Source organism: Chanos chanos, chromosome 2 (assembly GCF_902362185.1).
Source record: "Chanos chanos chromosome 2, fChaCha1.1, whole genome shotgun sequence".
In the NCBI taxonomy this organism is placed as follows: domain Eukaryota; kingdom Metazoa; phylum Chordata; class Actinopteri; order Gonorynchiformes; family Chanidae; genus Chanos; species Chanos chanos.
The window spans coordinates 43,284,201-43,310,553 of NC_044496.1; the positions used below are offsets into that span (position 1 = coordinate 43,284,201).

Here is a 26,353-nt window from a genome sequence, read left to right on the forward strand (position 1 = left end):
TTCTCTGCATGACCTTTTTAAGTTCAGTGTTAGGACCATAGAGAGGTATTAATAACAGTCATCTTACATCATACACAGTGCGGGGAGAATGTGTAGGAAACCGGAGAAGTTGTCAGTCTGGAGGGTAATGTCCACCACATGGGGTAATGAAAGCTGCCGGAGAGGAAAGTATGTGTCAGTGCTGGGAGTTTGAAATTAGCATGTGAGCCAAGTGGATTCCAAAAAAGAAAATAAATACTCTTGCTAAAGGCTCACTGAACGCGTATGGCAGCAAAAATTCTTGGACTGATTTACTCATGTTGCCCATTGGCAAAAACAATGAACTTGGTGCAGAAAGTGAACAATGTGAGCTCACAAATACTGAACCAGAAGTTTTATTACACAACTGTTAAAAAATGATTTGGTCTTCTTTTATTTTCTAGAATGGTGATGCAAATTAGAAAACAGAATACAAATTAGAACAAATGGCAATGTTCAACATCTGAGAAATGCATTTGAGGAAGTAATAAAATTCTTTTAATTGGGTAAACTGTATAACATCAAGGAAGGGAACACCAATTCCATTTTCAAGAATAACTGCATTATAGTCGAAATATCATTTGAAATCTACAAATAAAATGAAATTTTAAAAATGGGAAATCTGTGTTTTGAACATGACAGTAAATATATGTTTTTTTGCAGTAATTAACTGCCTCAGATGAAGCATACTGCTTTATATCACTACATGTCAACAAGTCTGAGTGCCATAGGACTCATAAGAATTTTCAAATGAAGCTGCCTTGTCACTGGTGGTTCAGGATGCTTATCACTCTACAAAGCCATTTCTGATGATGCTGATAAGTTATCTAAGGACAAAAACACAGAGCTTCAAACGAAGGTGGTCACCGTGTTGTGGTCTGCATAACAAATGCTCTGTGTATTCCGCCCATGGCCAATCTAAACCTCTGATATATGTGTGTGTGTGTGCGTGTGATATATGTATGTGTGTGTGTGTGTGTGTGTGTGTGTGTATGTGTGTGTATGTGTGTGTACAGAGGCACACGCCCTTATGCCCTTACACAACCTTAAAACCTTAGCAAGACAGAGAAAGACAGGGGCACAGCCGCTGATCCCTGATAACAAAGAATAACAACGGACACCCACTTTATCAAGGCAAAGACTGAAGACAATAAGGAGATTAGAATTATGGGTGAGACCCTCCACCTTCAACTGCAAAGGAACTGATAAATCCACAACAAAGGCAGTCACAACAAAAGTGAATGTGTTATCCCTGTGCATAGTGCAATGTTACAGAAAATATCATTATTATCAGGATGAATAATTTCATTATGTTCCACTATTATAGTACATGGATATTCTTGTCTCATGGCTGGATAAAAGAGAAGTGACTGTAAGAAAAAAAATGACTAATACATTTATCCTTGGGTTAAAGTTAAAACTCCGTCATTTGTAGCGAAACGTTGTGGTTTGTCAATGACGGTTTAGACTTATTCTTATAAACACATTAGGGAGCCCCTAGATAACTAAAAATCAAGCTATTAATTAGAGTTAATGAGAATAAATACATAACATGAGAAGAACTCTGGGTCCTGCCCATACTAAGCACATTAGGCGTAGGAGAGCTACACCTCAATCACTCACCCTGCACTCTAACTGCACAAACCAAAACTAACAAATTAATTTTCCATTACATTTAAAATCTAGACAGAATACCTATGTTCTTTTCTGCAATACTTTGCCTTCCAAAAATGTTTATGCACAAAGTAATCGCAAGGAAACAGCTAAGAAATCAGGCAGTGGATCATAATGGGTTAAAAACGGATTTGAAGAAAAGTTGGGGTACTTAAAAGAAGAGCCCTTCAGCTGCACCTTTTATCACCCATACCACAGGCAAAGTACATGAGGTAAGAAAATCAGTAAGTGCATAGGAGACAAGGCCTCAGTGGATCCCTAACGCCAAAGGCTGTCAGAGTGTTTGAGTTGTAAAGGTGAGGGATTCTCACTGGGTCACCACAGTGTGAAATAACGCAGCATCGAATGGCAAGACTAAATCGCTGGTAGCTTATAAAGATTTGCAACGTAATGTTTCTGTGAGTTGGCCACATTTCAATCCAGAAATTGCATTGAAGAATTAGATGTAATAACTGAGGTGAACCTGTGGGGTGCTGAGCAAGATCAAGGTCAAAGTTGGAACACACCTGAGCTTTATCTAATGATCAGCCATCATACCTAGGTCAGATATTACATGATATTTCTATAATCACTCTGAAGAAAATATCTTTTCAGCAAACAAATGAGTAGTAATGAAGTCCAGCAATTAATCAAAATTAATCAAAACAACACGGAAACCTGGGTAGAGGGTCAATTCGTGGTTATTTCTATTAGCATTTTAGTGTAAGCTGGAATTCAAAATCATCTGCCTACCCTTGAAAAAAGAAAATGAAAAAAGGAGAAAAGAGAAAGAAGGGGGAAAAAAAAAGAGATAATACAATTTTCGGGCTCCTGCTGCATTAACTCTTCCCCTGGTTTCCATGGTAACGGGCTCCCAGCCCAGACATGGTGATGAGAGGGGAGAGGCCCCCAAGGACAGACGAGCGGGTGCAGAAGCAAGCCTCAGCGCACAAAGCCAAGGCCAATTACAGTGCTCACGGTACTCCAAGGGTTAAGACCAGTTGCAGCCTTGCATGCATGCAGATGAGCTGTGGATAGACAGCAGACAGATCCTCCACAAAAATGAAAGATATACAGACAAACTAAAAATTATGAATATTTAATTGTAAAAGTCTGTTGCTAATTGTTGAGTTACAAAGTGTAATACCAGCACGGACAGTGAATGTGGAATAAGCCCTTCAATTTCCTTATAAAAACAGATATTCACCATATATTCAACCTAGCTTCGCAAACTAGTGAAAAAAAAAAGACCTTGGTGTAATATAAACATGATGATCCTTTAATCTCATTTCAAAGTAAAAAGAATAAGCAAATGCCTTTTTTTACTTTAAATCAGAGAAACATCCTCACTGGTAATTAAAGCAACACAGTGTGTTCGTGTATCATCCAGCATGTGCCCTTACAGTTCTCAGATTTATGACCAAGACAGTTGAGTCATGTGCCAGTTATCATTTGTAACAGAACTCTGAATGAAAGAAGTAGGCTATATTCTTTCAGGGAGTGAAATTAGTTTGAGATGAGAAAAAAAAAACCCAACTTCTTCTGTTGTTGGCTTTTTTCACCAAACAGCCTGAGAAATTGTTCAAAAACTGATCACATCCTGAAATTTCTGAGCCTTTGAATCTCCTATGAAAATCAACATTGGCCAGGATGTCTACATATATATGTGTGTGTGTGTGTGTGTGTGTGTGCGTGTGTGTGTGTGTGTGTGTTCATATCTATCTATACACACGCACACACACACACACACACACACACACACACACACACATATATATATATATATATATATATATATATATATATATATATATATGTGTGTGTGTGTGTGTGTGTGTGGACATCCTGGCCAATGTTGATTTTCATAAGAGATTCAAAGTTCAGAAATTTCAGGATGTGATCAGTTTTATATATATATATATATATATATATATATATATATATATATATATATATATATATATATATATATATATATATATGAACACACACACACACACACACTCACACACACACACACACACATTGAAATAGTACAACTATACCCTCTACTATTCCCGCTGTTACAGCCAATAGGTTTATATCTCCATATCTCCACTATTTTACCCTGATTACTACCACTCCTGCTACTGTGACACATTTGATTATATTTGTTATCATAACATTTCCATCATAACACAAAGCCAACTGTACCCTCTACTCCTCCTGTTGCTACATATATAACAGTTAATATCACTACCTCAGCTGTTGGCTTTCAGAATTGTATTGATAATAAGAACCGCAATTAAAAAATTTCAGAAGGAGTGAAAGATCACATTCATAATGCAATGTGTGATTTTGAAATGAAACAGTTTTAATATGTATAGGAGAGTGTGCTGCAATGAGGATAAAAGGGGAGAGTAGAGTGCAGACTGGGCCAGTACACAGCTATTGCCAGAGAGCTGACACCCAGCAACACCAAGACATCCGTCACAGAGCCCAGAGGTCAAAGGGCTCCTGCTGGAGAGTCTGTCTCCAGAGAGGCTAATGAGGAAATATGCCAGCGGAGTCCAGCCCAGAAGAGCACACTCTCATACTCTCAGATAGTCTCTCTCATGAACACACACACACACACACACTCACACACACACACACACACACACACACACACACACACACACACACACAGTACAATAGACATGAACAGAGAGATATAGATAGTGGTAAAGGTCCTGATTCTAAGAGCTCCAGTTGTCCCTTGGTAAGGTAATTAATTGCCTAGAGGAGACCCTGAGAGGACAGCAATCTGACCACAGTAATGAAAAATATACCTGTTTATATATGTAGAACTTTGTAGGAAAATGTACTTTTATATATTTGTGCTATATTTTTTCTTTCTGTTAATGATTAAAAACCCCAAGAAGCTGTTCAGGATTCATAAGACTCATCAAATCTACCAAACAGTAACATTTTAATTATTCCACAAATTATGTAATTAAATTACGGGGAAAAATCATCCATTTACTTCATCCATTCCGAAACACACAAAGACATGACCCAATTTTGAAATATGTGCCTAAGGCATAAAACGAAAAGTACAAAAACAAATTCATGTCCAAGAGTAAACAGCTCCCCCGGTGAGATTTTTGACTTGGACTCAAGAGGTACCACAACTGTGGTTACGTTTCTACTCAGGCTTAAAGTGATTGTAATTTTGGTGCCCTGTCAGGAAAATAACTGGCCATCTCTCACTCCTGTTCTGAGGTACTCCTTCTACTGCTCTCCAACAGAGTGCCATTTTCCAACACACAGACGGACAAAATTAGCATGGAGCTGACTAAGTCATCAAGGTGACTTTTCCTTGCAGCCCATTAAAACCTTGGCCTGCCACCAAGCTGAGAAAGGATACACCCAGTCTGTCGAGCTTTGGTTCAATTCAGTAAATAAAAACAATGTCACTTGATTCTGAAGACGTTTCACCTGAGAGCTGTCCCTTTTTGATACATCACAGGCTAAGTATCTGATTCAGTTACTGTGCTCTCTACAGTAACAAACAGACAGGTCCTACAGACAAATCCTATCGCAGATCTTCCACTGTATGAAAGGCTGATTACTATAATTCACAACTCTCAGACTGTCCTTTAGCAATAATCACAAATACACAGACCAAATGTGTCATTAGCCTGGCATGTCATTGTATGCAAACCACATCATCTTAACATGGACTAAAGTCACACACATCAAGCGCTTCTAAATTACTATCTAGTGATGCTGAGGATGTAGATGTTGCACAACTCATTTCGTGCAGAGGGTTTGGTCTCAAGAAGGTTGGCCTTTTTGGTCAGTGATTGTTGATGTGATATCTCATGCCTCCATTTATAGCAAGCGGGCAGACAGTCTCTGAGCTGTATTGAACAGCTGCTTATCCGTGAAAAGTGAAATGAAATCAAGAAGGGGCAAACAGTCTGTCTACTACACACAGAACCCAGAGCCTGTACCACAGCTGCATGGCCACCTGGATGGCAGAGGTTCCTTAACACAGGGGTCATTGGCAGTGCGCAGAAAACTGGGATCATGTGGAGACAGAACATCCAAACTACAACATAAGGAGTGTCCCTGCCTGCAGCTCGCCTGACTGACTGACTGACCCTGGCAGGGTTGACAGCAGAACACAGGTTCTTCTCTAAGAGGAATACAGAGGGAGGAGATAACAAGAGACAATATAAAATTAATAGATGACTACAGCAAAAACTTTATGATGTTGGCTGATAGTGATGCTATCAAACAGGCGTAAGGCTACGAGTGAAGCCTGGCTGGTGATAGAACTAATGGGACTGATAAAGCTTACATTTTTTTTTTAATATGGCTAATTAACTATTGTCTATGCAATGGAGCTGATGTCTGAGATTGTATGAACTGAATGAGGTTAATCATTGTTGTTAAATTCTTCAGGAAATGCCAGAACAGGAGTCCTTAACTACTCTAGTGAAAAGATGACAGGAGAACCATCGACAAGAAAGAATACATTCATTCATCCAATCAAAAATTAATTTATTCTCCCAGCTCCATCTGTGTCCTACTCATTACATGGCTAAAAACATGTGGCATGAGTGTAATAATGGCCATGTCATAGCGACTTAGATCAAGGGCACATGATATCCAACATCCATGTTATTTAATCTATATCCCATAAGTGTCTGTCCCCACTTTATTCATCTGGGTACAGATAACAACCCAAAGCTTTACCTTAAAATGTCATCTGCTGCCCACAATGCTCTCTTTACAGACAGCTGCTTATTGATTCACAGCAACGGGACAAAGCAAACTTTTACTGGCACTACTTATGGGAGTCCTATGCTTCAGAATTTGAAACTGAGATTCTCTTTTGGAAAGGGATCCCTTTATTTCTAAAAACTCTTGTAATCTAGAACACCCTGTTCTCTGAATAAGCCTGACAAAATGTTCATCTGTCCCTTTGTTTTCTGAGAAACAAGAATTTTGCCAGAACTGTGTTCTTTTTTCTAGGGTTTTATTATTTGGGTTTTCAATGATCACTTTTCTTTAAAATGCACAAATGCAAGTTACAAAGACCTGAAATGAGGGCAACTTGTCACATCTAAGAGAAGGATGACAAGAGGAAACTGGTTTCTCTGATGAAGCATTGTTGGAGTGGTAAATTGTTCAAATGAAAATTCCTTCCTTTGTTGTGTTCCCTACTTATCTCTTCTCTAAGATTGTGAGCTGTGACAGTAATTGATATGGGACTGAAATCTTGGACAGAGGCCAAGCGAAAGAGGTTGGGGCTTAGATCCTAGATGGACGTCTAATCTCACTTAGGGTTTATTCTGTTTTGTACTAGACTAATTTTGCGGTTTTAGTGCTGGGTTCACCATAAGCCCATAAACACCGACAAACAGCTTGATACTGCTGAGGAATTCAAGAAACAGTGGACGGGGTGTCTCCCATCAATGTCAATGGTGAAACATTGAAAATAAAACCTTGTATTGATTCCACACCAGAGACTAGAGCCAATTCAATTGCCTTCACTCTAGCTTTTAACTGCCCCGATAACGATGTTTGGGAATGCTAGGAGATCTTCACTCTAATTCCAGTGAAGACGCTGAGAAGCTGATTTGCAGCTCCAGAGGTATCATATACACAGGCTATAAAAATCACTGCTCCACTTGGCACAACGTATACAGTCAGTTCATATAATTAACAAGGGCATCATTGGAAGTGGCAGCTAATGCAGTGGAAATTACATAAATAACCAAGGTCTCTCAGTGTAGAATCTAGGGCTTTAATAAAACACCTTTTGCTGTATTATCGGTCTGTGACACTCAATTTATTTTGGTAATAATACAATGAAATGTCATAATTTTATTAAAGACCCCAATTATTGCATTGAATAAACATTGTCACCTAAAATTGTAGCTTTTGTCAGTTAAGTATTACAATATGTAGTAATGTCATGATTCAGTAAAGCACTCATTTGTAGAGAACACTGCACAATAAAAGCAACCAGTTATGGCATACAATGAGCAATAACTATATTAACTATGCTATGGTTATTTATTCCTGAAATACTTTTGGCTCCCATTAGTCACTACATTGCACATGAACACTGTAGGAATATCTGTACTATAATGACTGATCCAAGGTTTCAAATAAAATGCATCAGTGATACACAAATGATTACACAGATTACAAGACATGAATGTCTTAAAAATACAGAAGCCCATACTATGCACTACACGCAGTCAACTTCACCAAATGCCTATCAAGCACACAGCTAACTTTTTCAGTAAACAACATTTATATTCAGAAGGCCATCTCAAGATATGTAGTCCAAATCCAATGAACAATCTACACACTGTCATTTTGTATGCTTTATTGTGATGGATGGATGCTGCATGAGTCTAACACTAAGCCACAGGCTTCTCAATATGTGTCTGCGTGTCTGTGCATTTGTGCATGTGCAAAGCTTGTCTTCAGTGCCCCCCCTCCCCCTCCCCCATATACAAGGAGGGTTCCTTATTAAAGCCAGACTTGTACATAAAAACGTCTTGACAAGGCAGCGGTGACAGTATCCCCCCACCCACTACTCCTCACAAGTTCCTGATAGCACACTGTGACAAAGAGAGGCAGACCTCCCAACCTCTTCTGACAGGGGGTGTCTCAGTCAGATCACAACCAACACTTTCCCACATCCTGCTTCTGACACTGGGAGTCTGACAAACATAACAGGAGCTGTGGGGATTTGAGGAGCTGCAAGACCACACAAAGGCGCAGTGGATTCTTTAAGTGACTTTGACTGCTGATATCTCAGTGAGGCCTACAGAGAAATCAACCCATATTTTGTCCTTAAGGAGATAATAACATAATTATGACAAAGACATTTAGAGATTGGTTACATCAGGGGTTGCTGGATCAAAATTGGCCATTTCAGTTGTCTTTGTTCCTTCGACTGGATTTCTGTGTAAATCCATCACTGAAAAGCCATTTAACAATTCTTTACATAAAACACAAAAATCCCTGGCGCAAACATACCATTCACTGAAGACACTAACATCAAACACTAGCACTCTAAATGCTTTCAGTATAAACAAAAAATCTGTTAACACACCCTATTCACACCCTTTCTACCTCTGATGCTGTGGTAAATAATACCACAGTATCATAGCATAAACCAACCAGCTCAGTTACAGTCTTTAATCCAATGTAGTAAAAAGAGGAACCAAACAACTATACCAATGATAGACCTATTGCATCAAATGTGTGACATTCTGTGCCTTATTGCTGTTATTGAGCTTACTGCTGTTATCACTGTTTTCTTATTTGCAAGAATCCAGGTAAACAAGAATTCCATTACATTTGTGGCATTGGGTGCCAAAGGTGAACTTGATCTTAAGGTCTAATTAACTCACCCTGGAATACACTGTGGCATTTTAAAAACATCAAACCACACAGTGTGCCAGTACTACTGTCCATTGTCCTACAGCACAGTCACAACCGTTTCTGTTTATGTTCTGTCAAACAAGCCTTGTTTCATCCACTTAATGTCAGCAATGACAGACCACAAAGGATAGACTGGAGACAGACTCACTGTCAGTTGCCTAGTATTTTCATGGCACCGGTTTTTGGATGAGCATGCTACAGAGGTGGCAAAGGCCACTCACAACAACCTCTATGTTTTAGTCACTCTTGCAGAACACCAGTGTGACCCTCGCACCAACACAACACAGACGGCCAATGTCATAAGCTCTTTAAAAAAACTCAGCCACACAGCCCATGGATCATTTCTGTAGTCCATTCAACAACCCACTACTAGATAACGCTTTCTCATTTGTTTGGAGAAATGGGAGAAATAAAAAAAAAAAAAAAAACGAAAAAAAAAAACAAAAAACACAGGAACAAGTACTTAGCACCTCCAAAAAATAACCTGGCTGAGATGGTAGCTGTCACATTTACTGTCTGGTTGGTGATGACTGGTGTTGGTGAGAAAAGGTTGCCTTGTTAGCAGGTCTGGCACATTAGCTAGATGCCTGTCTGGCTGTTGCCAGACACTGCAAAAGGTGCAGAGGCCAAAAGCATGAGAGTCCATCATGTTTCTTTTTCTTTTTTTTTCCTGCTCTATACTCCATGTGATTTTGTCTGTTGTCTCTTGTCCTTTTCACCTCTCGTCTGGGTTTAGTCACCATTCTCTGCAGCAACTGACCTTCTAATCATTGTCTGTCATTGAAGCAACAGATCTGTCTTCCGGCTCTCTATTCAATTCTAATGACATTTCGCTACACTGCATATGTCTCCATTTATCCTGTATGAATACCTATAAAAGGGCTGCCAAGCTGGAGCTGACTGCTTTTCCGATAAAATCAACATTATCAAAATAATAAAACAGCCCTTTATGTTCCGTTCCCCATTAGGGCATAGCACAGAGCCAATACTTAATGACAGGCAGTTGAGCTTGCGCATAATTTAGCATGCAGCACCTCTGGTAAAATTTGCTCCATTATATATTTTCCTGCTCTCTTTCTCCTCAGTAAGCATGAGGAGAGGTTCATTTCCCCAATACTTCAGGGGTGTAGTGTTTTGACTCGTAAACGCAACAAGCTGCTGAGTAAAGACTGTCTTTATTTTTTTGCTAACTAACCATTTATTTGCTGACTAAAGGACCTAAGCAGGCTTGTCACTGTATCACCTGGAGCTGACTTACTGCCTGCAAGTGCTCAATGGACCTCATTTAATGAGGGCTTTTTTCCATAAGCCTCACACAAAAACAAACAACATGTTGAGGTTTGGGGCTCTTTTTGTAGGTGTAGTCAATGAATCTTTGACAGTTATGTCTAAGGCTCTGTCTAAAACTATACTGTCCCCAAATATCTTACAAATGGTTCACTATTACACCAAAAATGTGTTCAGAGTTCACTTTCCTCCTGTCTTTATTGCCTGTGTGTGGTACAGTGTTGGGAGCAGGAGATTCAGTAATGGACGTCTTCCATAGCAACTGGGATGGCTTCGATTCACTAAGGCAGTAACCCCCCCCCCTTCCCCTCCCTTCTCCTCCCTCATACTCATGCCTGCCAGCCTGCTGTTATCTGCCGTCGCAGAGCCTGCACTATCTGGCTCACTCTCCACCACCAAACTGTGCTGTGGCTGCAGACTCTCACGCCCAGAGCCCGGCCCAGCATTCCTGCAAAGCACAGATACCATTCAGGTAGCACGCTGGAGCCCTGCCACAAAAAACGGCCGTAAAATGCTCTCACCCGCAAAACCCAGCTCAAAGTCAGGCCCCAGATGACACAGTCAGACACATCCAGGGACAACCAAATCCACCCCCACCCCACTTCACTGTCTCTTGTTTCTCAGCTTCAAATCATGTGAGCATGTCCAATAACGTAGTAAAAGTTCAGTACATGCAGTGTGTAATATTTGGAATAACTCATATTGTCTGATTTTTGTACTCATCAGTCAAAGCAGTTTTCTTGATGTATTGATGCTGTAAGACAAGCACTTAATTGTCACTCTTAATTACAAGTTAAAAAGTGAGCATTTCCTCAGATTTTGAACGTGAAGAGGGTGATTATAACCAAAGTCTTCTAATTAATTATTAAGACAGTTTTCAGGTTAGAACCAGCTGTCAGTGTGCAGTTGTTAAAAACCATTGTAACCCGAACAGTACTTGAACATTTTGCAAGTTATTCCCACTCCAGTTAACAATGTAGAAACCACTATTAATATGTCGTTGTTAAGCTCAGTTGGCCAAGCTGTTGAGAGGAGAGAAAGTCATTTTTGCACTGAATTGATTTCCCAGTTTTCTGGACTCTTAGGCAGCAATCAGCAGCTGCTGACTGTGTCTAATATGACCTTAATGAAAGTGAACAATGTTAATTGGGAGCACAAACCTGGTCCTGTCCAATCAATATGTACTGAAAGGCTAGTGTTTTGTCTTCTGACGCACACTTAAGGCCCCATCCACACGACAACGGAATGTTTCGAAAACGACATTTTTCCTTTGCATTTTCAAAAAGTTTTGTATCTATCGACAACATTTTGAGAACTCATCCTTACACATACAGATTCGCAAAAACGAGTGAAAATGCTGTAGTATGTATACCAAGCCAGTAGGTGCGGTGTAATTTTGCCACTCAAATGTACAAATAATACAGAAGACACCACATACTCATATACACACAGGGCTCTGTGTTCCAGTGACACTTCCTATAAAGATTTACACTGCCACATATCAAGTTTGTCTGCTTTTTACTCAGTCGTTGCCGTCTGTAAGAGTTTATATATTTGTTTTTTGCCCCTCGTGTTTGTCAGGCTGTCTCTGTTTTTTTCTCCGTGACATAAATTTGAGTATCTGTTTTGTTTTGTTTTTAACATAATTGCACACTATAAGAACAGCTTTAGGTTACATCATTAAATGTACATTTTCCACTTTGTCTATCCAAAGAATCGCTTGAAAAACTCCCTAATGACTTTTTGCTTGAGAACACAATTCTTTCAATGTTAATGCATGACATGTACAACTGCAATAAGACAAAAGAAAAAAAAAAACATACATAGCATGAAGTGTCTACATAAGTATGAAGTGTTCATGCACAGAAAAACGTGTGCTTTTAAGGCCTCCTGACCTTAAAATACATCTTTCAGCAAGATAAATTTTAATACACATCGTTGCTTGGATGAAACATGGGTGTGCTGGCACATGCAGGTCTGAGATCAGTTTAGCTGTGTCATATATAAGAGCACCAGAGAGAAATTACATTGAACAGGCTGATTGATCCTGGATCAAGGAGTTCAGCTCAGTTTTTCTACTGAGCTGATGTGGGAAGACAATGCAAAACATCCTCATTTAAGATTTCTCCACATAGCCCCCTGAAAACATTCACTCATCATCTCTGAGACATTCACCAGAGAGGGTTTCTCCCTTTAATTAATCTAGTTCAAAATTATTCACAGTCAGCCAGGAAAAAAGAGACAAGGAAGGTTGTGGGCTTTCCAGAATACTGCTGATCTATCAGAGGCTCTGACTTTTCTTAAAAGACCTCATTCTTGTTTCCAGTCAGAGAAAAAAAAAACAAAGATGTGAAACTTCTACTGATTTCAGAGTTATCCAAGTATTCCTGTTATTTTATTTATTTATTTATTCTTTTAAACAGAGGACTATTTTTGCTGCTTTTGTGTTGAAAAAATGAGCTCCTGTCTCCTTTGCGCACACAGACTTAGAAAAAAAAATGAATTTTGAGGTAATGAGATTTATGAATTGTACAGCCATTTGCTTTTTCTGCCTGCCTAGGTCTCTTTCAAAAAGAGTGCATTTGGAAGGCAGTGTGGATGGTAATTATAAGATACATTCTTATGAGTGTGCCACCCCCCTAGCCCCCCCCCCCCCCCCTCGTGGTTAACTGCTTTTGATAACAAATGAATTAATGAAGCTTTAAAGGACAGCAGGAGAGGATCAGCAAGACAGCAAGGGAGGGAGACAAGGAAAGAGAGAGCAAGAGAGAGAGAGAGAGAGAGAGAAAGACAGAGAGAAAGAGAAAGGGAGAGGATGGCGACTTAATGGCTGCAGAATAATGATAATTTCACCATTCTCTCCACTCACTCGGACTGTGCTAATGGCTTCATTAACACTCTCACTCTCTAGCGGCCAATAGACGACAACATCACATCCATCTTTGTCACATCACAATAAAACTGGTTAAACACAACTCGCTTATCTTTCTGTGTGCGGGCAGAAGCCAGAAATGGGCAGTAGGGAAATCAATAGTACAACAGCAATGTGAGTGAAACCACAAACGTGCAACCCCTTCAAAGTGAAGGGGCTTCATGCAAACACAGAAAGTTGTAAATTGATCCCAAACATATATGTTGCACACACTTAACGTAATAACTCAATGCCACTGCCGTGGTGAAATGGCATGCTGGGAAAACAGCTACAAGCCATAAATCACAGACACCTAGCTCCGCTTCTGTAACTGCTAAATTGATGACGTTTTCCTTTGCAATCTAGATCATTTGCCTGTTGACTCCTGAGCCTGTGCTTCCTGTGTCCACCCATTTAAAGGCCCTTTTATCTCTAAATCCCTGTTGCACTTCTTCTACTAAAAGGTTTGATTTTCCATGCAGGGGGACAGAGAAGAAGAAATCCCACAAGGTACACACTCTACAGTCGGGCTGTGGGAAAGCTGCTCACCAAAGAGAGAAAAAATGTGCTAATGTGTCACTAATGCCATCTCCTTTGCTGTTAAAACAATTCAATTGAGCAAAGTGGAGGTGAATAAAAGCCTGACTGTAATACCAAAACAAATATTCCTGATGTAAAGTGTTCATTCTGCCGAACTCTTCTGCTTACTCCTCACACATCACAGAAGATGTGTGAGTTGTAAAAAGCTGTTTGCTATATAGGTCAGCATTGTTAAACCTTGACTGGAAAAAAGCCCATGACTGAAATGTTGACCTTTTCTTTATTTTCATGACATTCTTTTCACGTTGAGGTCATCGTACAAAAAAAAAATGCAATTACAAACTTACTAGGTATCCAGTTAGAAGCCAAGTCAAAGGTTAAAGGTAATATCAACCTAAAGTTAAAAAAAAAAAAAGCTACCTCTATTAAACATTAAAAACACTGCATAAATCATCCTTCATTTACCCACACTACTTGACTGAAACAGGATATCAAGATGTTAGTCAAAAATTAAATCTGGATGGTGTCAACATATTTAAACCAATTTATTTTCACACTACGGCATGGGTGTCATCTCTGAACTGCTGGTGGAGAGAAAGCCAATCAATAACAAGGCTCTGAAAGCTGGAAAAAACTACAATAAGAGGCCATCATCACCTACTTTGAGTGAATTATGTCTGTCAGTGGAGCCTTGTAGTTGTGAGGCACAAGCAGTATTATTATACCTGTCTAATCTGTATCTCACAGCACTGCAATGGAGGTGTGAGAAACACCTCCAATGTGGTAAAAAAAAAAAAATCCTCAACACTATTCATTGCTGTTTATTTTTGCATCATATTGTACTACAATGGAAGGTTAAGACACTTTTTTAATGGCCTTGTGTGATTGCTTGGCAGCCACTAACTCATTATGTGCGAGCATAAAAGAACACGACATTTGGGACTACTGACAGAAGAACAGGCAACTCTATAAATATCCCTCATATAGGATGTGGTATTTTGGGACTGTGGCCTGCCAAGCACAAAGATATGATCTGACACGGGTTTTGCTACCATCACTGCGATTGGCCGATTTAATTTGGAGCTGATTGAAAAAAGCTTTTCAAAGAACAGCTAGTCTGATCCAGCAGCGAAGAGACAGCACAGTTTAGTTAGCAAAAATATCCAAAACTGCTAATAACACTTTGAATCTGACTCATTCGAATTTGATACATAGTTTATTGAAAATTGAAAAAAAAATCTGCACTTGGATATGTGAACAGTCACATATCTTACATATCTTTAGCTCTTTGGAAGGATCTGTACATTTGTCTATAATCAATCAGGGGACCACAAAGGTTTAAGGCTAAAATGTTCCATATGCTGGTTAACCAGAATCCAAAAGTGGATAACTCAATCCAAACCAGTCTATGATTGCCTCCTACTTTGAGGTGTCCTACTGTCTTGCTGCCCCTATCTGAAAGTAGAGGGCACTTCACCTCCACCCCAAGAAAAAGGACATCTGGACCTGCCAACCAGCCATCAGCAGGCTACTGGACCACTGTATTCCCCCTCTTCACATAAGAGAGGTTCACTCCTGGTGATGCTGCTCCTTTTGTTGCATGCAACTCTTAATGACCCTGTGAATTTCACATGGGAGATAGCCCTCTATTTAAGGCATTTTTTGAGCTGTAATACTTGTCTTATCTTTCTTTGTAGTAAAGAAGATGTGCGCTCCAGAGTGATCTTTATCAAGCAATAAAAGCCAAAGGAAACCATCTTTTCAGTGCAATGCTCCATCAGAGATGACAGTGTCATTATCCATTACTATCTCTGGCTGAGACACAGTCACAGACTTAAAAAAATATCTATATCTATATCTATCTATCTTTCTCCCTGTGTCAGAGAGAGCGAGACAGAGTGAGAGAGAGAGAGAGAGAGAGAGAGAAAGAGAGAGAGAGAGAAACTAGTCACACTGTTTTTATATGAAAAGAAAAAGAAAATCACAGAGGTGGAGACTTCATGCTAGTCACACTGGCTCCATTGCAGCTTTCGCAGTTCCCTATGCTACTCTCCTTCTGCAAACAAACAGGGTGTGATTCACAAGGAGACAGACGCCTGGTTCGCCCTATGCTGCCCCATTTCTAGGATCTGCTATGTGTTCTGTGTGTGAGTGTGTGTGTGTGCGTGTGTGCGTGTGTGTGTGTGTGTGTGTGTGTGTGAGGGCTGGGCGATATGGACCAAAAATCATATCTCAGTATTTCTGGGCTGAATGGCAATACACGATATATTTCTCGGTATTTTCAGCGAAGTGGGCTAAATGTTCAGTTATAAGTCAAAGCCACTTGTGAGATGTCTCAAGCACTTTTATTATAAGAGACTGTGATCAAAATAAAATGCAAAGACGGGGTTTCCCTCCCTGTTTGTAAATATAAAGCTGCAAAACATGTATAAATATAAAATTATATGAAATAAACTGTCTATATTAAATAAAAAATAGGCCTATCTCTGAGAATGTTCCTTCGATTGTTTTCAACAGCAGGAACAGACTGATTAAAATAGAGTACAATTACAGATTTTCCTCTCCTGCTTAACAAAACACACAGCTGTGCAAAGGTCACTTCTGTTCATTTAACAAAACAACCATTATCATTATCAGCCTATAATTGTCATCAGCATGATCGTGATCATCATTACTACATTAGCTAGCTATTCATATTAATTCACCTGGTAAATCAACAGAGATGAACAGGTTTGAAGCTACCTAGATAGCTACTACTTTTCATTCGCGCACCCTATCGAATGGACAGCGCACACTGTCCAATGGACCTCTCAGTGAAGCCACCTTCAGTCCACTGGACTGCATGCGCTGTTCATTGGATCTCTCTCGCCAGCTACTTTCATTCTCTCTCGCAAGCAACATTCATTCGCACGCACTGACCATTGGACCTGCTACTAGAGGGCTTCAATCCCCCTCACAAGGTTTCAATTGCTCTTGCGGGCTAACCAGACCTCCCTTGCATGGCAACTGGATCTCTCTCACGTAAAAAAGGTTGGTTCCCTCTTGCGTTTGTCGTACGACTTTTGTCCACAGCGGCGCCCCATACAGGGGAATTTATGAGCAACGGGGCCGGGTTTGCGCACAGACGCAGAGGGAGAGTGGGGGCGGGGTTGTGAGAGATGAGATGCAAACACTGGCATGGCTTTACAGAACAAAACAGGGTATGTAACGCAACATCAGACTACATTGATATAAACGGGATTGTCTCATCCTGTATCTCCTTTGACAATACATCGATATACCTTAAAAAGTCGATATACCAGCCAGCCCTAGTTTGTGTGTGTGTGTGTGTGTGTGTGTGTGTGTGTGCATATAAACTGTGGTTGCATGTAATCCTCTGAAAGGAGAAAATCATGATGAGCATAAGCTTCCACTGTATACCTGTTTCATAGCTAAGATGATAGAAAGGATGCTATCATATTAATAAGCTTAACAACAGAACAGATCCTTTTTTTCAATATTGACAGTTCTAATATGCACAACAATAAATTCAGTTATACACAATGTCATATTTTATGAGTCTTGTAAGCAAAGCCTAGTTTTAAAGCACAGTTTTTCTTTTCCTCACCCCCACAGAGTGTATCTCCATGAAAACATACATCTCATAGACAAATTTATTCCTGACATCAGAGGTCTATAGTAATGAGTCCTAAAGAACTTTAATTTAAAATCTCTCCATACTAAATGTGACTCATGAAAAGATTTGTTAGGCATAAGCCTTTCTAATTCAATATATGATCGTGTAATGTGAAAACACTCCTTTGGCGGAAGAAACAATGATTATATTGCCTAGAAGGAGAAAAAAAAAAAAACATCAGCTGAGGCTCTCTCAAAAGAATTTGCAATTTCCTTTGGCTTACACCAAGCCAATCACAAAAGGTCAGCCTAAAAGATGAACTGATTCACTGTTCCAAAAGGGATGTGTAAGGAAAAAAAACGCTCTACAGCTGCTCTCCTGGCCCTACTGAATCATCTTATTTGTCATACACTGCTTTGAATGGAAGCACTGACCTTTGAAGTTGCAGAGTAAATTGCTTAGTGGCATAACGGTAAGCCAATAAAGGTACTCAAACTCAACCAACAGGGTAACAGCAGAAGGTTGCAGTACATTAGAAAAAAATGCTAATACATTTAATTTTGTTTAATCCTGGTAAATGTTTCTGCATTTCTTCAATGCTTAATTTCTCTATTATTGCCTCTGTCTGTTTTTTTCATGAATCTAAAATGTTAAAGACAATAAAGCTCCACAGAATTACAGAATGGTTTTGAAATAGTTCAGTGATTTTTTGACTGAAATGCATAGTGTCTTACTGAGCCAAATATTGCGCAAACAAGCATTCATGGACAAAAATTCTGTTTTTTTTTTTTTTTTTTTTTTTTTTGTAAGTAGGAAAATTAATCTGTCTACAATTAGCCTACTATATGTCTCTAAAAGCAAGTAAGAAAGTATAAAAATCAGTACCAGAAACAAACAAACAAAAAATGTATATTTCTGTTCTCAGAAAAACAGTGTTTAAATCTAAATGACCACAAGCATTGACCACAAAAAAGCTTCTTACTGAACAGAGCAGGTTGCTTTACCTCTCACAGAAAACACACTGCCATCACAAATCAGTGAGGCCCAATCTATTTATTTAAACAGTTTTATCAAATTTAAGTAGTTTTAAAGGCTAAAAGAACATTAACAAATCAATAGTCATCTGTATTTATTGCACTATTTTCTGATCATTCGAACATTTGGTAGCAAGACAGTCCCTCATACTACTCATACTACTAGGCTGAGGTAAAAACAACTAAATTCCAAAAATAATAATTCCCAATACCACTACAGTTGCAATCACAACACAACATTGCATTTTGGAGTTCACACTTACTCAGCAGAGAGAACGCAGTCAAGACTATTTGGACCCACTGTTTAGAGCACATTTGAATCCACAGGGCTATTACTATGGCCCTTATTAAGTCCAAGGCAATTAGTGCTCTGTTAATAATGTAGGGAACAGGAGTGCCAAAGACAGGCTTAGTTCAAGTAGCCATAGCAGGAGCTACGATTTCAGTGCTATTTGACCTCCAAGGAGGCCTTCACACACAGTCCTTTCAAATGAGAAAAAAACTGGCAGCCAACAAAAATAAATTAACTTTGGTCTGTAGACTATGAAAATTTGGGGGCTGTTATATACATTAGAAATCTAAGTTTACACATTTATTAGTTGAATTAAAGGCTTAAATTAATGTTTTAACAGATTAGCACTACCCTTGTTGGCAGCATGTAACTGAAGTTGTCATTTTTTTCTTTTCGGGTACCATTGACATTACTAACTCTACATTTCCTGGAAGAATAATTAATGTACCACTGACAGTAATCAGTATGTGAAAATAATTCCATGTTTCGGTGAGATGTATGTCACTGATCAATCAATCTAAGTGTCTCCTCCTTCATCCAATAGGGATAAATATAACCATCATGTCCATTCAACACTTGAGAATTTGCCAAGAAGAGAGCATGCTCTGCTCAAAGCTACTGAAATGAATGAGAAATTACGTTCTGAGTCATCATTTCTATTATGCTTTTTGAGAGCTAACACGAACACAGCATAGACGTTAGTGGACGCCACAGTGAGCAGCTCTGATGAAGTGTGTTCCTCCAGATGAACTTGTTAATTGTAGGTAAAACCTGAGGCCAGTGGGTCTCCAAGCTTTCACCTTTTGTCTCTGCCGATCCCTGGACCACTATGACGGTCCCTACTCCCTCCTTCTTTTTTATCATTCCACAGCATTTGGCTTTTCTTTGGCAGGTGGCAAAATGAGGCCGTGGGCACTGGACTTGGCAGGCTCTTTCTGGAGACAGGATGCCAACTGCTGTGCATCCTTCACCCGTGTCGCATCAGCGGAGGTGGACGGCCAATGGCCTGGCATGGCTGCCTTTTCGCGGTGGGCACAAATGAGATTGGCATTGAGCGCTGCTCCATGGGCAAGCTACATAATATATAGCCCCCAGCTGTGGTCTGGGCGGAAGCAAGAAGGCACTGAGAAAAGGGAATGTGGTCGATATTTCTCTGTCCCTGGGAAAAAAGTGACTAAATGTTGGACAGGAAAACTATGAGAAACCAAAAAAAAAAAAAAAATAGTCACAGTAGGACAACACTTGACAGAATAGACGGGGGGGGGGGGGGGGGGGGGGGACACTGTGCAAAGTTTTATTGATGTTTTTGTTTTTTTTGTTTTTCCTACATCTTATACAGAAGTCATAAGACCCCACAATGTACCAGCGTACTAGGCCCTGTAGTATTCATTAAATGTGTTTCTTAAATTCTTAAAGTTCTGGACTGCAAGTCTATGCGTATAAACAATATAATGATTATAATCCACTGATATACTTCATTACTTGGAACATTGAGAGTGCTTTGAAAGAGATTTGAGACTGCTTTCTTTATCAGTCTAGATCACAGTACAACCCTTAAATGCACTCATGGCTGAGACAGCCTTTGGGCCTCTGGGCTGCAAATGTCTGGTGAAACAGCTCACTGTTTTTTTTTTTTCTCTTTTTTCCCTCCATCACCCTGGTTCACTAAGCATAGGCTTTGCCAGTATCAATTTACATATTCAATACACATAACTGTGTGTAGCTGAAGTTTTTAATGTTCATCCTGCTATGGAATGAGGCTTTGCACATTTTAATATAGGGAAATAAAAATGAATTATTGGGACAGATATCCCTTCTGAGAACCACAAGTAAGAGGAAAAAAGAGTGATTGAGTCATTGAACAATCCCTCTTGGTAATACTCTCTAGGTAGCCATAAAGTAGCTCCAAATGAAAAGAGAGTCAGGATAAATAGCTGAACCTAATTACATGGACCTCTGTTACTGCTGTTCAAGGTGTTTACCACTGAGAGAACAATAAATGCTCATTTACCATTATTTACTAGCATTTGGCTGAATGATGTCAGGAAATGGTGATATCTCCCAGACACATTCTCATTTAAAAAATCCACCAATTAGGCAGGAGTGTACTCCAACAACACAGTGTCACGACATGACCCTGTGAGAGATTCTACTATCATCAAAAAGCAACTTATGACAAACCTAACTAAAATCGGACCAGCAATATTGTACTACCCTCTCAGGTGGAAAGCTAACAGGACCATGACAGCAGTCCAATCAAGCAACTCATAGCAGAGCATTTCTCTATTCCCGCTGCTGCTGTATCTCAAATGTTTGACCTGTGTGTACCAAATAACTAAGCACTCTCTATGGAGCCCAATTTGCACCTCACTGAGTTTTTCACACAGATCACAAACTCTGACTTCATTAAATCCATCACATGTTCTGTCTTAACTAACAGGTTATATGAAACTCATGTCAGTAGTAAAGATGCTGAACTACTTCAGCGAAAAAGCAGGGAATGGCAATACAGAGTTATGTGTTTTAATACAGAAGATCAACAGGTCTCATAAACAGTAAAGCTAAACCACTTTGTGCCATACCTCAATCAATAGCAATCATGAAAGACTGGGAGTAAATAAGGTTGTTTAAAGTTGTTGTTTTGTTGCTGTTTATAATGTTCTTGCAGTTTAAGATTTTACATAGAAACGAAACTGTGAATGTAGAAATTTAATTATGTTTCAGTGCTTCAGATGGTTATGACTGGCTATCTGTTCTTTGCAGTCAATATTTGAAATCTGTGGGAATAAGGACATGTAGGCTGTCACTAAGCAACTCCTAAAATGTTCAACAAGAAAATGTGTTTTAAGAAAGTGGCTCATAAATATTCACAGTTTAATGTGTAGCTAATGGCTATGAATGTGCCAACAATAGACTAAAATTGCTGTCATTGCAGGAGTAATACACAGCTAGCCTCTAGCTGTTCATGAAAGGAAATGTTTTTGTTATCATCATCAGGCACATGAAATAAGCTTGAAGCTACAGTGTAGCTTCAGTATAGTCAAGAAATTAATACCAATATATTGCAAAACAACATTTAGAAATGAATACCAAAACACTGCAAAGTGATATACAGCACTTAATACCAATACACCAGTATTCAGGATCATACTATCACAGAATAATCCTACTTATCCTGGCATCTTCATCTTGAGTTGAAGGCAATATTTTGACATAAACACAGTTTACCATGCTAGTACAGTGTGATTTTCAGCTATTGGGTAAACCGAAGGAGGGGGAGACAAGCAAAAGAAAGAAAAAAGCAAGAGGACAGATCAGAGAGGAGGAGTGGAGGAAAAGAGACTAGGAAAGCAATGCTGCTGGAAAAAAAAAAAAAAGAGACAGAGAGTGAACAACATAGACACCACCGGCAAAAAGGCAAATGTGTGAGATTGTGTAGATGTTCTCACTATGTCAGCAAACAAGGAACTTTAAACTGTTCACTGTTAAAGCCATACAAGTATATCTTCTTGTCAGTGTAAGGCCAGATTGCGCAAATTTTCATTAACAAATGGGCTGTTCATTTTTAAGGGTGTATACTGTTTATGACTACTGTGTGGCTGTTGTGATGTCAAAAAACTGTCATTTGTTTTGATGAAGATGAGTGAGCAAATCTGATGTCTTTTTCCCCTCCCATTGTTGTTCATCACTTGATTGTGCCATTTACTAATAATATTGACAATCAACAGTTTAAACTGCCCTGCAAAATCAATTAGGGTCCATTAAGCTTTACAGTTTTTAGAACTAAACTGCACAAATAAAAAGAGCTTGAGTTATCAAATGACAGCATTTCACTCCATCAAACAATCTAATCAACAATCAAAAAATAAATGTACTTTGCCCCTTGCTTGACTTTGTCTGGCGTTATTCCCCAGTTAATATTTGCACACAAATGTGTTTAATATTGAAAAGAAAACAGAAAACAAAGACTGTATTTGTAATTCATATTAAATTTATCTAGGCTGAAATAATTGAGAGAATCAGTCGCGAAAACATATTTGCGAAAAAAAAACTGTTTATATTTGTTTTTCCTCCCAAGCAAGTGTAACAATCTATAGAAACTACAAAGTAACACCTGTTTTTTACAAAAATGTAAGACTACTAAACTATCACATGAGTACATCTCTTTTAATCTTTAAATCATGTAGAGCAGAAAGAACAATGCATCAACATTCTTCCATAGAGCTTACGGCGCCTCGTCAAAGCATAACCCAAAATCACTAGTTTAACGCTGAGGACCCCTGATGTTTCAACATGCACTGACAACTGTGTACATTCGCCACCAGCTGATAACTACGTGGACAGTTATTAACAAGACCGAAATTGGTGAACTTACTCTATCAATGTGAGGTGATGTGTCTCTCGGTCTGAGCCGACCACTCTCTTTCACAACGCACAACACAAATATAAACTGGCAACTGCCTTAAACCGTTAAAATTACAGGACCGACAAAAACTCTAATCTCATACGGCTACAATAATGACTATCCCAAATGTTAACGCTAGTATTCAGAAATGCCATAAGATTAAACCCGGCTACAGCTAAGTGACCACGTCATTTCGGCGTTTCGGAACAGCTCCCTCATAATGACAAATACATTTCATTTAACTAAACATAAAATAAACATTTCTACATACCACTGTTGCTCCAGCTCCCAGTCCCGAAAGAAGTCAAACTCGAATAGGTCCATTGTTGGTCCCCGTAGCCTGATTCAATAAGGTACCGGTGGCCGCACAACGTCTGCGTCAGGCTGCATGCAGGAATTGTGTGAGTGAGTGTGTGCCTCTGCTAACTACAACTAGCTGTACTGTACGAGCTCTCCCTAACTGACACGCATAGCAAGAGAAACGCTCGAGCTCCCACTGCCTGCCTCGGCACTCAACAGCACTCAGCCTGCGGAAGGCGGAGTCTGAGGTGGCGAGAAGCCGTGACATGGAGCTTGAAAAGACTGAGGAACTGTAGGAGCTGATTTACAGCTTTCAATTAGGGAATATGTCGGATCGTTCATCTCACCTAATTTTACAGATGATACGGACTATTCAAGGTAGTCTGGAGTGAAACATAAAATACTGTGTACAATCAAAAACTATGTCACCTTTCATTGATGATATGAAATTATTTCACGCATAGGATGCACAGAAATTATATCTATGAAATCGCAGGACAAGATAGCTTTTAAATTCGAAATATATTGTAGGCAATTAAAATTGTTTAAATTATTCAGTTATGAAAAGACGATGGTAAAGAGCAAAATCAATTTGATATAAATAGCAAGTTCTTTAGGCCTATCATTTCATTTCAATAATGTCATTCAGTTACTCCAAAAATGTAGCCCAAGCTGTCACAAGTGATCTTTGTTTGTTCATTATCACAAATCGTTAAATACAGACAATTATTTTATCTTTCTTTCTGATACTTTGTCATTTGAACTTTGTCATTTTTTATACTTGCCATCAAATACTAACGTGAAGAATACAAGATGAAAATTTTGACAGTGCATTAATTACCACAAATTATCATATCCAAGAGAACACTGACACTAGATTGACAGTACATATGATTTTGTTTGTTTGCTGTATTGGTGTCGCTGTCAGTTTTCTCAGTGTAAATGGGAGTCATTGTCAACACAATGACTCACTTCTGAATAGCTCAGAAATCCTGTATTATAAAATCATTGTATTTCCATTTTCTTTTCTGTGACGCTACCAACTATATGCAGATTAAAATTTAGCACATATTTGGTACATCTAATTCTGGCCAGAGCAATGATCCTGTGCACTTTAATCCTGTGTGTTGCAGTGCATTAATGTAGTTAAAAAGAGATAGAGAGAGAGAGAGAGAGAGAGAGAGAGAGAGAGAGAGAGAGAAAAAAAAAGTTGCAATGCAATGAAAAAGTATTTCATTTATCCGCCACATCAGTCACATAGACTGTGATCAATATATCTAGTATGATGACCACAACTTGATGTGGCATGTGGGAAAGCAGACAGTAAGATGCTACATGAATGTACTTATTTCCTTGATAAGAACATAATGGAAGCATTAGACACAGATATAAACTGTCAGAGCACTGTCTGTTTCCATTACTGTACAATACAAATGCTCAGCTGGGTGTAATAAGGAACATGTTACTACAACTCAAGCCGCAATGAGGAGATACATATGTTTACAGTTGACATTATGATGATCCGGAAAGAACCATGTGCTCTCTGGTTATCGTTTATGGAGTATGTTACAGTGCATTTCTCTCTGCTGTCCATTATGGCAAGATGTTCTCTGATTATTTATGGCTACGTAGTTCTAAAAATTATCCTTAGCCTGAAGTAAAACAGAGGCCACGGTAAATAAATTTCAAAGGCAAAATGGCATTGTCTGCACTTTACAAATTCTTTGAAGGATTTTACTATATCTAGGTAGGCTAGGTGGAGCTGAAAATGTCTCAGTCGTCAGCAATGCATCAAGCTGATACAATAAATGCCAGCTTTGTTGCAATATCTTTGGTAAGATACAAGAAGGAATGGCAAATATCTGACAAATATTTCTCTGTCTTTCCGCATCGAATGAGAAAAATTTCATTTTAAAGAGAATCAGCTGTTAAGAGTGAAAGCTGTGTGCATTTGTTCTTGAATTATTCAAAATGGCCATGCATAACTGTTTTGTGAAGACAGAACAACAAATTAATGGTCATCATTTCAATAGAATTATGATGCATTCGAAGCATTTTTACAAGCAATTAAATGTTTTACTATGAATCACCCATTCATCAGTAACATAATTTAGTGCTATATATAACAAATAATATTATATGCAGGGTAAAACATACCGCCACAAAACATGACAAAATATGTAACACCTTAATCAGCAAAATTGTTACCCTTTAATATAATGAAATAAAGACACCAGCAGGAACACAACCTCAGAAATAAGATTTACGCCAGGCCTAAATGAGTATACAGTTGTTAATGTCTGACACTTCCTTCACTAAAAAATGCTATGAGTTTCTAAGACTGTCTGACAATACATTCAAATCAACATGCAGAAACAGAGTAGAGTAACCTCAGGAGAACTGAGGGGGGAACAGAGCACAGGTTTATGCCAGGCAGAAAGTCTTCTGAGTATCTGTTGCCAGAAGGAGGTTCACCCCTCGCAGCATGCAGTGACAGTTAGGTCCAAACAACAGCCAGCAGCTCCACAGAGAGGAGCACTACAGGGAGTCAAAGAGGACAAAGCATGCTCCTGAGATGGCTCTTTCAGCTATCATGGCAAATGAAGTTATATAGTTTTTTTTTTCTTCTTGTAATTAGTGGTGTGGCACTGGTACAATATAAGAAATACGTAACAGTAAATAGCCACAATAGCCAACCCTGGTATTATAACTTGACAGTAGGGAATCAGTTGACAATCAGATACCACATAGACATTAAATATGAACATTTTATTAGATCATGGAACACACAGAGTTGAAACAGTCGGGCACCCAGATAAAGTGGAGCAGAGTGATCTTGTCAGGGTGTAAGGACAAGACC

The 26,353-nt window shown here is 39.0% G+C and overlaps 1 protein-coding gene across 1 annotated transcript in view; it reads right to left on the minus strand.

Moving 5' to 3' along the window:
- Positions 1-23,517, minus strand: part of aff2 (AF4/FMR2 family, member 2) — a 140,251-nt gene extending 116,734 nt beyond the window's left edge. Inside the window, exon 1 of the mRNA XM_030765815.1 lies at positions 23,465-23,517. Within this exon, the coding sequence (XP_030621675.1) occupies positions 23,465-23,517 (53 nt within the window). The remainder of the gene's footprint in view (positions 1-23,464) is intronic.
- Between the last annotated feature and the right edge of the window lie 2,836 nt (positions 23,518-26,353).